At 55.6% G+C, this 15,073-nt stretch overlaps 1 protein-coding gene across 1 annotated transcript; it reads right to left on the bottom strand.

Moving 5' to 3' along the window:
- Positions 1-173: 173 nt before the first annotated feature.
- On the bottom strand, positions 174-14,035 carry ADORA2B (adenosine A2b receptor). Its single transcript, XM_063402720.1, has 2 exons — positions 13,671-14,035; positions 174-2,610 (listed from the first exon to the last, which is right to left on the bottom strand). The coding sequence occupies exons 1-2, from the start codon at positions 14,033-14,035 to the stop codon at positions 1,929-1,931; spliced, it is 1,047 nt and encodes a 348-aa protein (XP_063258790.1). The 3' UTR covers positions 174-1,928.
- Positions 14,036-15,073: the final 1,038 nt, after the last annotated feature.

Here is a 15,073-nt window from a genome sequence, read left to right as displayed (position 1 = left end):
TTTTGCCTTGAAATGTCTTTGGCTCAGATCCACAAAGGCAATTCCTGTGCCCAGTGACCTTGACCTGGGGCAGAGTCAGTGCCTGCCAGCCCCAAAGCCTGGCTGGGCTAAGGATGCTCCACATCATCTGCAGGAATGGCTCACGAGAGGCAGGGGGGAGCAGTGCTGGGTGCTGCACTGGAGGCTCTCATGTGTTCAACTGTTCTGGTGTTACAGCACCGAGAGCTTCACCCTGTTGCTGCTGAGAGTTTGGGTCGGTTTCAGGCAGCCACAAGCAGAGATTCCAGCCTTTGTTGTGAGGATAAATGTGGCTTGCAACCACTTGGCAGCGCTGCCAGAGCTGCAGGTGAAACCCTGCGTGTTTCCAGCCGTGATTAAGGGGAGGAACACGGCCAAAGATAACACAGGAGGGAAGGAATGAAGGGAGGGGAGGGCCCTGCCCAAATGGCAGGAGGTGGCCCCGGTGTCAGCTGGCCCCTGACCAAGGCAGATGCAGCGAAGCTGAATGGGGCTGTTAAAGGAGAAGCACTTGGGACAGTGGCTTGAACTGCTCAGCCTCGTGCTGGAAACGGCCCTGTCTGAGCTGCAGCTAAATTTGGAAATTGCATAAACATGTGCAAACCCATTCTGGTGATTGCACCCAGGTTTGGGGCTGAGCTGCTCCAGTGGCAGTGAAATCCAGCACTCCCAGGGAACCGTTCCCTGTGCATGGTGGGCCCAGAGTCATTCCTGCAGCTGCTGCCTGCAGCTTTTGCCAGCTGGCAGAGGAGATGCTGCAGGAACAAGATTTCTTCCGTTTTTCAATTGATTTTACACCATATTTGTCATAATATATGCCAGAGAAATTAAACTCTTGGGGTCTTGTATCCCCTTTTAGTGCAACAGAATTCAAAAAAAATATAAAGTTGATTTCTGTGTGATTCAAGTATAATTTTTCAGGGATAAAAATTAGTATTGGGAGGAAAAAAAAAGCATTCACAGCTTCTGGGGGTTACAGGGCTGCAGGGGTGCCCTGGCCAGACCAAGCTTTAGGACTCAGGTGAGCTGCAGCAGCCACCTCACAGCTAAAACCTGCACTTGTGGGAGCCCTGCAAGGCTGCCAAGTGTTGAGCTGGGAGCAAAAACCTGATTGTAGAGCTCGTGTCCCCAAGGCAGTGACAGTGGCCTTGGTGGCTGTGGCTCAGGATTGGGACACTTCTGCCTGCTGCATTCTGAGAGCTGGAAACAGATCCAGAAGCAAACCTGAAGCACTGGGGCTGCACAGTCCTGGGGACTAAAGGCCATAAAACCTCTGCTCTAAAACCTTGGTCAAGCGTTTTCTCAAATCTTTCAGTCAATGGGGTTTCCATGCTGGGCTGGCCAGGTCTGAGCTGGTTTTCCCATGCACACAGCCCCTCCCTCAGTGCCTGGAACACAGATTCAGTTTCACACCAGCAACTGGGCTAAGTAAGACTTTTTCCCATCAGAGAATACAAGCTGCATCAAACAATTGATGGAATAATTCGGGTATTACCAAAGTGCTGTCAAGTATGGACTTGGAGAACAACTCAAAAAACAGACACAAAATTATTACTCCTAAATGAACCAAAATATTAAAAAATAATAATAATAATAATTAAAATAAAGATCCTATGACTTGACATGAGCAGCACAATTGGGGAAACACCCCCCCAGCAGGTGAGCCTTCCCCAGTCAGTGTCCAACCTGGAAAGGAAACACCTGGAAAGGAAACACAACAGGATCACAGCTCTCACACCCCCTGGGGCTACAGAGGAGGGCGAGCTGCACTCAGTGTCCCCGCTCAGGTCACTCCTCTACGAGTTAATTACAAAAATAAAAATAAAAACAGCTGCACGAGTGCATAGTGGTCATCTGTGAGCACTCCTGGGACGGCTCACACGGGCAGGGCAGTGTCAGGGCTGGCAGGGTCACACTGTCACCGAGGCCGCGGGGGAGCTGATGTGGATGACAGTCAGGTGCTGGTTGTGGTCGGAGGGGCATTTGGGGAGGTCGTCGGCCTTGCAGAGGATCTTGGAGAGGATCTTGCGGAAGGTGCAGCGGAAATCCCGGATCCTGTAGGCGTAGATGATGGGGTTGATGACGGAGTTGGCGTGGGAGAGGATGATGGCCACGTACATCACCCACTCGGGCTTGGATCTGGAGAAGTCCTCGTGGAAGTGCGTGATGCAGTTCAAGATGTGCAGGGGCAGCCAGCAGAAGGCAAAAAGCCCCACGATGATGGCCAGAGACTTGGCCGCGTGCACCTCCTTCTGCAGGGTGGTCCTGGAGTTGCCCATCAGCTCCATCTGGTGCAGCTGCTTGCAGGCCACCATGAATATCTTGATGTAGATCCCCAGCATGATGACGAGCGGGAGCAGCACGCAGCCGAAGAAGTTGAAGTAGACCATGTAGCTCATGGTCACCACGTTCTCAAAGAGGCACGAGATGAAGCAGCCGTGGGGCTCCGTCCCTGTCTCGTTGGTGGCGTTGGGACAGCCACTCATGGCTTTGTTCCAGCCCATCAGTGGGGTCAGCCCAATCCCGAAGGACAGGAGCCACAGCACGGCGATGAGTCCCCTGGCCCTCTTGCCGGTCACCAGGCTGTTGTACCTGCAGCCCCCGGGACAAAAGCACAGGGAATGTTACAGGAGCGAGCACCGGTGGCTTCCCTGCAGTTCATCAGTGTTTTGGTTAATGAGACAAAAGCCACACCCACGAGGGGCCCTCACCTCTCAGATCACCGCAGGGGCAAAACCTCTCACCTGTGCTCTCCGCCCGCCCACACACCGGTGACTCATTTACTATTCCTGAGAGGCGCCAGCACTGCCCCAGCCCACAAACCCCCTGCAAGGGCAGGGAAAGGACCTGGAGTCTTAAAAAAGGCTTTATGATTGCGTGATCCTAAACCACCACCCGCCGGCAGGGCACAGGCTCCCTGTGACTGATGCTCTGTGGCTGAGCAGCCGCTGCTGGGCACGCTGGGGCAGCTGCTGGGCTGTTCCTGGGCTGACCCCGGGCAGCTGGGGCCGTGCTGGTGCCCAGTTCTGCCCTGCCATCCCACACGGGTTATGAGGAAGCTCCGCTGTGGCCCAGGGACAGGTTGGTGCAGTGCTGAGCCTGGTGCTGCCCCACACCTTCCCCATCCCACTGAGTCCCTTCACGGCCCCTCCAGCCTCAGATGCTCAGAGACACAGAGAGAGCAGAGCTGGAACCTGAAGCAGCAAAAGTCAAAGTCTGGTTTGGGTGCAACCAAAATCAAAGCATCAGTCAGATCCCTCTGTGGAGATAGGAGGAACCAGCGAGTGCCAGAAGACAACACGAGAAACCCATTGCTGTCCTCTGCACAGCCAGTCACGGTCTGCTGGCTGCCTCGAGCCCCCTCCTTCCCACACCCTTCTCTCAGTGCTTGTTTACTCTGGCTTGGCTGCCCTGCTCCTCCTTCCCTAAGAACGTTTGTTCTGATTTTCTTCCGGCCCGTGAGGCAGGGGAGGGTTTTATTCCCACAGAGCTGCAGCTGTGCCTGTGAATCACTGCTCTGCCTCCGTGTGAGCTGAGCCTCCTGCTCCTCCTGCAGGGACAGGGGGGACAGAGGGGGTCTGCCAGCACCAACTGGGGGGCAAAGAGGGCCTGGGGGAGCCCCCAGCTCCTTCTTCAGGCTGCCTGGGAGGATGCAGGGGCAGCAGCCACATTTAGGTGCTGCTGAGTTGTGGACAGTCCATGAGGTGGTGTCTGAAGGGTAGATCCAGCCACTGAGGGGCTTCTCCTGCGTTTTTCTCTCATTATTAATAAGTTTCAGTACTTCAGAAGATGAGGAGTTCTCAAACAGGGTGTCAGTGAGGCCAAGCCTGTTGCTTTTGAGACCCCACATTAGGGTTTTCAGAAGCTGGAGCTGGGCTGGGCTTGTGGGACCTGAAATCATTGAGATTTGAGCAAGTTGACAGAAATCCAATCTCTTGGCAAAGTCTGAGTCTTGAGCTACAGCCCTGGCCAGGCTCAGTCAGCTCTGCAGAGGCACCAGGAGCTGCTGCTCTCTCTCAGCTCTGCAGTGGAAAGGGAAAACTGCAGCTCTGTGGCTCGTGCTTGCCCTGCTTAGGGGACCTCTCCAGGTGCTCCATCCCAAAAACTACCCTGGTGAGACAGGAAAATGCCAAAGGGCCCATTGTTTAGAAACAGGAACTGAGGGAATGGAGGGGTTTGTGTGCTCAGGAGCAGCAGGAGCTGCCATGGCCATGCTGAGCTCCCAGGCTGGTGACATCGGTGCTGCCTCTTACTGAAAACATTTGGCCCCCAGTGAGGCTTCTCCCATCTGCTCTTGTCCTGAACACTTCTGCTAAGATAAGGCTTGGCTTGGAGGTTTACAAGATCAGTCAAGAAAGCCTCTTCATGTTCCAGGGGCTGTACTGTTTATTTTAGAGCTGCTCCTCTTCCCAGCGCTCCCAGCGGAGCTGGGACTGTGGCACGTGCATCTTTATAAATCTTCTGAGAGAAGATGCAAAAACATTCTGGGCTCCCTGTAAGAGCCAGAGCTGAGCAATGGGGAGGGCTGGAGGCCCAGGGGAGAGCTGGAGATGGTTTTTCACAGGGAACGAGTGCCCTGCTCAGATTAGCTCTTCATTTCCCCACAGTTTGCATTGCAAACCCTCCCACCATCTCTCCCTCCAGCTGATGGCAGGTGCTGCTGCTGGTCATTGCTGTGGCCAGCCAGAAGAGCCCCAGGTGAAACTGAGAATAGCCTGATGTCCTAGAATTGTTCATTAATTACCTTGTTATTACCTTAATGCACTTCTTTGGTGGGACTCTGCCTGTATTGCCCCTAAGTCAACACAAGCTAAGCACATGCTTAAAAAAAAAATTAATGAATGTCACCAGATCCAGGTATGAGGAGTCTCACAAGCTCTTCCCTAAGCTCTATAAAACAGAGTCAGACAGTGAGGAACCAGCAGATATTCACAGCTCAGACTTCTCCAGCAAACCCCTCCTTCATTCTCTTTTAGCCTTAATATTATTAGGCAAAAAAAAAAACTTATTAAAGTAAATTTACTCACCTAATGTATAACAAATATTGAATCACCTCTGCACTTCCGCCCAGAGGCATCAAGTGTTGCTTTAATGTAAATAACAGCTGAATATTTAAAAATGATTTAGTGGAATTAAATAACCTGGCAATGCATTAGTTCCTTTTACACTGCCAGGCAAAGTCTCTTTACGGGTGCAATCACCATGAAGGCTTTAATTACCCCGGCTCATAATGGACACGAGGGAGCCCCGATGCCATCGTGGGGTGAGTCAGGTTCCTGTCCTGAGGGATGGAGCTGTCCTCTGGCCACCACTGCTGTGTCCTGGCCACCAGTGCTGTGCCCTGGCCACCAGTGCCACGGGCACTGAGCAGCACAAGTGTCCTAAGGCCAGCTCAGCCTCTGCAGTGTCCCCTGGGGGCAGCTGGGGCTGTCCCCGCTGTGCCCTCGCCCACAGGGGCCACCAGGGCTCCTGCCAGGGCTCCACTGGGGCTGGACGAGGTGTCCCCTGCTCCTGGTGGCCTTCCCACGGCAGGCATCCCTCGTGGCCCCTCCAAGACCCAGGGATTTCCTGGGAGAGCATCCCAGCAAACACCAGAAGAGCGGGTTCTGTCAGGAAGTCCCACTGTGTGTGTTGGTGGGATGGTTTAGGTTGGGCTTTTCTGCGTTTCTGCTGCCATTTCCTGGTGCTGAGCACGGCTGGCACAGGGCAGCGCACGCTGCCAGCCCGGCCTGGCAGGGGTTTGGCTGCCAGAGGCAGGAACTGAGTCATGTCCTGCACGTCCCTGGCATCTGCCCACCTCCCCCGTGGAGCTCACCCCAGCCCTGCTCCCCTGAGCTCTGCCAAATGAGGAGAGCACAGCAGGAGAAATTCAGCGTTTGGGGCGATGGGCTTGGGGCAGGAGCAGCAGCCTGGAGGAAACTCTGCCATGGGACTGTTCCTGCCACATCATTTATCTGAGGGAGCAGGAACAGGAGGATCCTGCCTGTCCCCAGGCAGCCCGGGATGGACACACCACAGCCCCTGTCCTGCCCATCGTGTCCTGGTGCCACAGCAGAGGCTGCTCGAGGACTTTGGGCTCTCCCACTGCCTCCAGAGCAGGATCAGCCTCCGATGAACAATTCCAGAGCTTAAACTCCAAACTCACACGTGGCTTGTGCTCCCCAGCTCCCTCCCCACCCTGCCCCGTGCCCGGGCTGCTGCATGCAGGGAGAGCAGCAGAAGGAGTTTGCAGAGCTCAGACCAGGCAGGTGCTCTGGTGCAAACCACCAGTGACAATTCAGACATTTCTATTTTAAGTGTGAAGGGAAATACACAGACACCTCCATTCACAAGGGGTGAGAGCAGCTCGGCTGCCAAGCATTGTGTCCTTGTCACCTCCCCACAGCTGCACTTTGCATCTTGCTCTTTTTTTCATTATATTTTTTTTAGCTATAACAGAATAAGCACCATTGCTGCCTCTGTGCTCTATGCACGGCCACGGAGTGGAGATCACACACCAGCTGAAACCTGGCAGGACATTTTAAATGAATCAGAAATTGCACCTTAGAGAGGAAGGGGGGAAAAGAAAAAGAAATTAAAAAAGAAAAAGAAATAAAAAGGAATAAAAAGATAAAAAGAGATAAAAAGAAAGAAAAAGCTGTGTTGTTGAAGCAGGAAGGAGTTGGCGGCCAGAGATGCGATCAGCGGCAGCGCTATCAGCTGGGGAAGCGGGACATCTGCGAGTGTCCCTGTCCCGGGCAGACAAATCACTTCCTCCGCATCTGTCCCCATTGTGCGCGGGGACAGCAGCAGCACTCCCGGCCTTCCGCTGGGCGGGGGCTCGCAGTGTCACCCTGCCACACTGTCACTGTCACTGTCACACTGTCACTGTCACACTGTCACTGTCACACTTTCAATGTCACACTGTCACTGCCACACTGTCACACTGTCACTATCACTGCCACACTGTCACTGTCACACTGTCACTGTCACTGTCACACTGTCACTGTCACACTGTCACTGTCACACTGTCACACTGTCACTGTCACCCGTCAGCCCCGGCTCAGGTGAGCTCAGGGCTCCGGAGGCAGAGCAGCAGAACCCGGGCACACCCAGCCCTGGGGATGCCTCTGGGGTGGCAGGGAGCGCCCCTCCCGTGTCCCTTCCCGTGTCCCCTGCCCTGTCCCCGTGTCGCCAGCCACGAGCCGGGGCTCTCAAACAGCTGCAAGTTTAAACCCCTGTCCGAGATGTTCTTACCCATGCACTTGCCCCTCCTGTGAGCCCTCCCTCCCCGGGGTGGGGACAGAGCCGGGACAGAGGCAGCCCCGGCTCCTGCCCCACTGTCCCCGCACCGCCTGGGGACACGGGACAGCCCCAGGGGACAGCACCGGCTGTGCAGCCATGTGGGAACACGGGCAAGGTTCAGACCCCACAAACGGCACACGGCTGGGCGACCTGCGGGTTAACACGGGCAGCCGCAGCCGACGATGCTGCGGGGGCTCGCAGCCCTGAGCGCTGCCGGGGCGGGCGAGGTGTGAGCGCCCCGCACGCCTCTCGCAGCAGCCCCCGGGCATTTGCATGTGAGGTCTCGGTGTCTGCGCTCGCTCGCTCGGCAGGGTGAGAAAAAGAGACCGAAAGCTGAACTCAGACACCGGGGGTGTGAGCGGGGCGGGCTGGGCCAGCCCGGGCTGGGGCAGAGCCCCGGAGCACAGGAAGGAAATGAGCTCAGCCCCTCTCCCTGCACGCTGCTCCCACACTCCAGCATCCCCCGACATCCAAACAGCAGCAGCTGCCCCAAAACCTCCCTGTGCCTGCAGGAGAGTGGGATACCGGTGTGGGATCAGTGGGACACCGGTGTGGGATCAGTGGGACACCGGTGTTTTGTGTTTCTGAGTCCTAGAACACAACCCCGCAGCTCTCCCCTCTTTGTGACCTGGGCACCTCCCGCCCCCGGGGCTCTGCAGCCCGGCGTTATCAGCCCGCTGGGGCTGGGGTTGGGAATTTTTGTCGTTCCGAACCTCCCCGCGGACCAGGCCTCGCTGTGCAGCACCGGGGGCTGAGTTAGAGGTTCCTGGCAGAGGTGAGATGGGGACTGGGATTCAGAGGCAGCTGCTTGTGTTCCACACAGCGCTGAACACCACCCCTGCCAGTGCCCTGCTCCCTCCGAGAGCAGACCAGGGTGGGGCATGGCAGATCTCTGCCGGATCCCTCTTTCTGCAGCGAAAGGAATCCAATCCCCTTCCCAAAGTCTCCAAAGCGCCGCCTTTGCACCCACCAGCCCCGCCAAGCTGCTGCTCAGGTGTCCCCACTGCAGAGCCCTGCCCAAGCCCCTCCGGGTCAGCCCCGAGCCCACCCGCGCCTCATCCCAGCCTGTTCCAGCAGCTCCAGGAGCTCGTCCCGTCCTCTCCTGCCTGCCTGGGCACTGCCAGGTTGGGCAGAGCCCCCAGCCCTGTGCCAGCACAAGGGGCACAGTGCCATGGAAGGGTTGAGCAGTGGGAAGGAGGGATGTGGCCAAGAGCTGCTCCTGCAGGGACTGTGCCCTGTCCCTGTCCCCAGTGGGAGCAGCAGCTCTGGTCCCAGTGACACCAGTGCCCACACGGCACTGAGGGGTGTGAGAGCAGGGACAGCCCCACTGAGGCACTCCCAGGTTATCTGTGGCTCGTGCCCAGGCCTTATGTCATCCATTGGATTAGGAGTTAATCCTCTCTTTGGATTGTAAAATTCTCTAAACATTTCGGTTTAGTGTATTTTTTGCAGGGAGAGGTCAAAAGATCTTCTGGAGAAAAATTCTGCTGGATTTCAAAAATTGATTAAAAAAACCCCTTAAAATTAACCTGTATTTTTACAGATTGAGCTGTAAATAAAAAACCTTCTAAATCCAAAGATCTGGGTTCTGACTCAGCTTGGAGATCAGTGCCAACAGCCTGGAACCACCCCTGACATCCCTGATGCTCCCTGGTGTCCCTGCTGTCCCCCAGCTTCTGCAGGAGCTGTGTTGGGGCAGAGGTCCCAAAGAGGTCCCAATTCCTTTTCCTGTCAGGATTTCTGGTTTTTTTGGGAGGGAAGTGGCCTTGGAGATGCAGGAAAGATATAAAAATCTGAGACATACATTTTAAGGAAACCAGGCTGCTCACAGCTAAAAATAGCTGTGATTTCCCCTCTCTATTTTATTGCCATGAGGGCACATGTGATTATTCCTGAATTTGTTGTTGTGTTTTGGCTGCATCCGAGGGCTGGAGCGAGTGGCAGCCCTGTGAGAGCCTCCCACGTCCCCTGGGCCCAGCTTGGCTGACACAAACTTCCCTAAAAACGTGACAGCTCCATTGCTCAAGCGAGCCCCCAGCCCTACTGGCCCTGCCGGGTTTGTGGCACTTGCAGTTTATCATTCAGTGATAACCAAGGGCAGGCACAGCATCCTGAGGGATGGGGAGGCTCTGGAAGCAGGAATGAGGATGCTCAGGGCGTGGGCACAGCACGGGAGCCACACGGGAGCAGCAGGGGCTGGGATGAAGGGCAGTGCAAGGACGAGAGGAAATGAGGCAAGGGCACAGGGAGGAAGAGCAGCTGCAGTTCTGTGATGGCACTCAGAGAGGCAGGTGAACTCCAAGAGGGTTTTCTCTGCTCCCCAGTGGTTCCAGCCCTCCCAGTTGACACCAAACCCCACCAGTTTGCTTTGCTGAGCAATGAGCTGGGAGTGGACAGGGGTCTGGGAACAAACCTCTGCTGGGGAACGCAGAGGGAGCCCCTCCTCTGCAGCAGAGGGGAGCAGCGGGGGCAGGCAGAGCCTCAGCACCAGCCAAGCCACCTCTGGAAAGGATGAGGAAAAAGCAGCAACAATCCAAATGTAATCTGCCCCACGAGGACAGCAGGAAGGAGCTGTTCCCTTCCTCATGTCAAAGCCAAGGGGGGCAGCAGCTCCTGTGGGACACTGGCAGGAGCAGAGGCAGCACCATTAACAGATCCTGATCCCATTAACCGATTGTGAATCCATAGGAGGATCCTCTGGCTGCAGGAGGGGCAGCAAGGGCTCAGAGATGTGCAAAAAGGGAGACATGGCTGGGACCCTGTTCCAACTCACAGCAAAGCTCCCCTGGAACATCAGTCCTGCACATCTGCAAGGGGCAAAGTCGAAGATGGGAGAGAACTAAACCCAGCACGAGCAGCAGATCAGCTCAAATCCCAGGGAGCTGGGGATGATTTTGCCATGGCAGGTCCCAGCTGGGATGTTTGCCAGGCAGCAGCACCACATTCACTGTCCTGCAGGAGTGGACAGGGGCACACACAGTGTGGTGTTACTCAGTGTTTCACTCTCCTTTTGCTCTCTAAACAGAGATTCTCTTCTCCCTCCCTAATTCCTGACACGTTTGTTCCAGGCATCCATCCCTACCTACGATTCTTCGCCATGCCAAAGGATTTGGGTTAATGCAAATAAAAGGAAACTGTTTTATTCCACCTACAAATCATCTTTGGCTCCCAGCTATGGGACTGTGGGGTGAAATCCAGCCCTGGAGGAAGCCAGAGAGCAAAAGCCTCTGTGCCAAGTGCTCTCTGCAGGATGGATTTGCCGCTGCTGAGAGATGCTGGATTCCCTGCCTGGGATATTCTGCTTGGAGGAAGTGCTGGGGGGGTCAGGCTGGCAGAGGAGAGCTGGCATGGAGCTGTCCCTGGGCACAGGGATGGGCACACAGGGGTGGCAGCGGCCAGGAGGGTGCAGGGAGAGGGGACAGAGTGTCTGAGGACAAGGAGCTGCATCCTGGTGATGGCCAAGGGAGAAGGGACCCAGGGAAGGGCTCGGAGCTGCAGCTGCACAGAAGGGGCAGCGTGGGTGGGGGCTCCTCCACAAACAGTAAATTCATCAAAAGCAAACAAGCGAAATACGAGTTTCGAGGGACAGAAAGAATTCATGGCTTCGGGTCAAATCCAGCAAATATTTTTAGCCAGAAGAGGGAGGGTTCTAAACCACCGTTTTTAAAATAAGATTTTTGTTCTGCAGTTCTCCAGACGAGAAGTTGTCAGTTCCTTCCCCAGTGAGGAGGTCTTGACCTCTAAGAGCAGCGCAGCCACATTGGAAGGGTTGGACAACTCAACCCAAAATCTGCCAGGTTGGTCAGGATCCCTTTGCTTCACTGAAACCTCCCAACATTGCTGTTCCAGTTTCACTGAAACAATTTTCCTCTTCCCCATGGGATTTCTTGGTTCAGCCACAGAGCTGAAAAATCCATTATTAGCCTGGCTGTAATGCAGAGTTCTGCTGTGCACCCCAGCCCACAGGCCTGCCCAGCCTCTCCAACAGCTCTGAAAGGGTATTAAATAATGTGGCACAGCCAGTCCTTAATGTCCCTGCCGAGTTTTCCACAGGGAGCTGATGGAGCACTGGATGTGACAAGGACACTCAGCTGCTCTGCAACAACCACATTATTGATGGTAATTGCTGGACAGGGCTGGGCACAAATCATTTTCTTAAACATTTAATACTTCACAGCCTGGTATCAGCCTCTGCACTGGCCTCCAGAATGGGTGTTTTAACGAGAAAAGCTTTTCCTACAGTCTCCATTCCTAGAAATTGATGATCAGCTTCCCATTCCCACAGCACAACGCTGCTTCCAGAAATGGCACGTGCTCCTGCCCAGAGAGAGTGCTGGGAGAAGTTCCTCCCCCCTCCCTGCCAGCAGCACTGAGGAGCACCCCAGGAATAATGCTGAGGAGAAAACTCCAACCAAGAGAGATTGGGAAAACCCTGGTGCAGTCAAGAAGGGGTTTGCCTGTGTAGATTTATAACCTCCTCTCTCCCCTTTTGATCTTGGCTGTACAACTAAAAAAAGCCTTTTAGTATCAGTCCCTAAATCTCCTGTCACCGAGGCAGAGGCCTGTCCATTGTCCTGCTCCTCACAGGGAGAACCTCCTCCTTTGAAAGGAGTTTTTTACTCACTGGTCCCTCTGAGAGCACTGAAATAGGCCTTAATGCCAAGATGGAGTTTAATCCAAATTTCACACTTCAGCCAGCCTAGGATGGGACTCCTTGGTCTCCATTTGTGTGCAGCTCGAAAGCACTCATAGGAATAAAGATGTTTGTGCAAATGGAATAAAAGATTTGGCGTGAGATGGGGAGAGGAAAGTGAAGCTGGGAAAGAATCCTGAAGCAAGGCAAAACTGCCCTGGGATGAACTGCCTTGGTGGAGAGTTGAGCAAACCTGCTCAAGGACTGAGGAAAATAAAAGAGTGGAGGAAATGCTGGCTGTTTTGTCAGTTGGCAAAGCCACTTCCCTTCTGCAAGCACAGAACGATCCCTCAGAGCATTTCTGATCCTCTGCTTCCCCCCGGATCTCAGCAGAGCACAAACCCCTCACCGGTTTCCTCAGCTGCAGAAAGTGCCCGTGGTACAAAAACAGAGTTATTGCCTGACAGCTTGTGGCCAGGGCCGTGATGAAACTGAAACTCAAAAATCTGACCTGCTTCTGTAGCTGCTGCTGTGCTGCTGCCCCACCATCCTGAGAGAGCCCCGAATGAACGGGTGGAAAAGACACCACAGCATTTCCTGGAGCCAGGGTGGGTCTGAGAGCCAGGCTGGGTCAGAAACAGGGTCAGGGATGCTGGAAACAACCTGTCCTGTCCTGTCCCTGTCCCTGTCCCTGTCCCTGCTCTGCTCTGCTGCAGGTCTGCTCCGTCCCCCGGAATTTCCAGGCTCCGATGACACACAGCCACGCTGCTCCACCTCGGCCCCATGACTAATTAGTACTTGCTCAACCCACGGGAGGTCTCAGAGGCAAGGTGCCGGAACAGGGTGAAAGGGTTTTCTCTTTTTAAGTCGTTTTAGGGTGACTTCACTGCTCGTGCGCGGGAGATGCCGGGGAGGGGCAGAATCCAGGGAAGCTGCGGCTTCCCGGAGTTCAGCTGAGGTCCCTGTGCCACATCTGCCCTGCTTCCCCACAGCCTCTGCTCCTGGGGGTCCCTGGAGCTGTCCTGGACCCCCAGGGGGGCTCCATCCACGTCTAATTCCCAAGGAAGGACAACTGAGACACGGAGGAGACTGAGATGAGCAAACCCAGGTCGCTCATAATGCAAAGCCCGGGGTCTGGTGCACTTCAGCCGAAGGACGCTGCTGCACCAGCCCGCTGGAGAGGGGCCTGTAACGTCTATTCATTCAGTTTTCCCCATTTTAATTCCCATGAATTAAAAGGAAACGAATTCGTGTCTTGGATGCTGCACTTGGATGAGACTGAACTGTAAAACTCCAAAATCTGGCGTGTGAATCTTTCTGCTCCCCCTTCTCCTTTCACAGAAGGAATTAGGAGAAAGAGTGGCCGCTCCTCTCTTTAATTACCCGGGAGATGCCTGGACACCACAACAAAGGGGCTGTATAAATACCGATACAGATGAGCCACAACCATCCCAAACACCGCCTCACATCACTGCAGCCCCCCTCGAGATGCCACTGACCCTCCCAAGGCAAACGTCCTCAAGAAACTGAACTGCCAGGTGTATTCTGAAGCAGGAGGTGGGATACTGACCCCAGTCCTGCAGCGAGTGCCAAACCTCTCTTATTTTCATCACCTGGGAGCAGCAAAACTTTTGGGGCAGCGCTAGAGTTTGGAAGTTCCTGCAGGCTGAGAGAAGGAAGATCAGACCGGGGCTGTCAGGGAAGGTGGCTGCCCACTCCCACCCCAATCTCTTACCTCAGTGGGATCTTAATAGCCAGGTACCTGTCGATGGCCACCGCCAGCAGGCTGAAAATGGAGCTTTGGGTCAGCACCAGCACGAAACAGGCGAAGAAGAGGCAGCTGTGAAAATCCACCTGGAAGCCAATGCTGATGGTGATGGCGAAAGGGATGGCCAACAACCCCACGGCGATATCAGCCACGGCCAGAGACACCAGGAAATAGTTGGTGGCGTTCTTCAGGGTGCTGTTGATGGCCACAGCCCAGCAGACCAGCACGTTGCCAGCGATGGAGAGCACGGCGATGATGAGCTCCAGCACGATGTAGGTGGTTTTCATAGTGTCCATGGCGAGAGCCCAGCGCCGGGAGCGGGCGCTGCTCATGGGAGGAAGGGACTTTCCACCGGGCGCCCTCCCGCAGGTACCAGCGCTCCACGGGGCAGCCGAACGCCCATGTCCGGGCTCCCCGCGGCCCTGGGGGGCCGGAGGGGCGCGGCGAGCCCCGGGTCGCGGCCCCCCGCTGCCCGCAGCGCCCGGGACCGGCCCGGCATCCGCGGGTCCCGCTCAGCGCCCGCCCGCAGCCTCCGCCACCCGCGGGGCCATCGGGGCCGGCCCGACCGGGGCTGCTCCGCCCGGGATGCTCCGGCCAGGGATGCTCAGCCCGGGATGCTCCGCCGCTGCCGCCCGCTCCCCGCGGAAAAGCCGCTGCCGGCGGCGGCGGGGCTATTTCTGCTCACGGGGCGAGCGGGGCGGGGAGAGCGCGGCGCGGAGCCATTGGCCGGGACCCGGCGGCACCGGCACCGCGCCCCCGCCGCGCCCGGCCCCGGCACGGCTCCCCCGGCCCCGGCACGGCTCCCCCGGCCCCGGCACGGCTCCCCCGGCCCCGGCACGGCTCCCCCCGAGCCGGTGTGTGCGGTTCCACCGAGGTTTTGGGCAGGGCTCTGAGCAATTCGGAATAAAAAGTTGCCCTCGCTGTCCCCGAATGCGGATGATGCTGCTCCGGGACAGCGGAGTTGCCGCACCAAAAACAAAAATAAAATCGCCACCGGCAGAGCGCTGACCCAAAGTAAGAGATTTCACAAAATCCTGGCAGTGCTCGGTCTCTGGATGGTTATAGCACAGCGGGGCATTTCCTGATGTAAGAAATGGCAAAATACCACAGATTAGCAAATGCTGTTACTCACAGGGCTGAAGTGGGTCTAAGGAGCTAAAAAAAAAAAAGATACCTGAAGGGGCTTTCTGTTCTAGTGGATCTTAAACCAGCAGGGAAGGTGAAGATAATTTAATAACTAGTTACCTTTTCATTGCAGGTTTCATGCTTGATATTGTGTTCATCATCAAAACACAGAACAGAGACTGAACTTCACATCACTGCTAAAGCATCCAGCAGCACTGAATAGCCCAGAGTAGAAAGAGGAAAAA

Source organism: Prinia subflava, chromosome 8 (assembly GCF_021018805.1).
Source record: "Prinia subflava isolate CZ2003 ecotype Zambia chromosome 8, Cam_Psub_1.2, whole genome shotgun sequence".
In the NCBI taxonomy this organism is placed as follows: Eukaryota; Metazoa; Chordata; class Aves; order Passeriformes; family Cisticolidae; genus Prinia; species Prinia subflava.
Note: the sequence above shows the minus strand (reverse complement) of the source record. Positions and strands in the feature narration are given on the sequence as shown.

What these genes read in the sequence shown, in the direction of transcription:
- ADORA2B (XM_063402720.1), bottom strand. Translation starts at nt 14,035, where the DNA reads ATGAGCAGCGCCCGCTCCCGGCGCTGGGCTCTCGCCATGGACACTATG. An exon ending in GCTATTAAGATCCCACTGAG is followed by an intron (nt 2,611 to 13,670) that starts GTAAGAGATTGG and finishes CGGGGGCTGCAG; the next exon opens with GTACAACAGCCTGGTGACCG.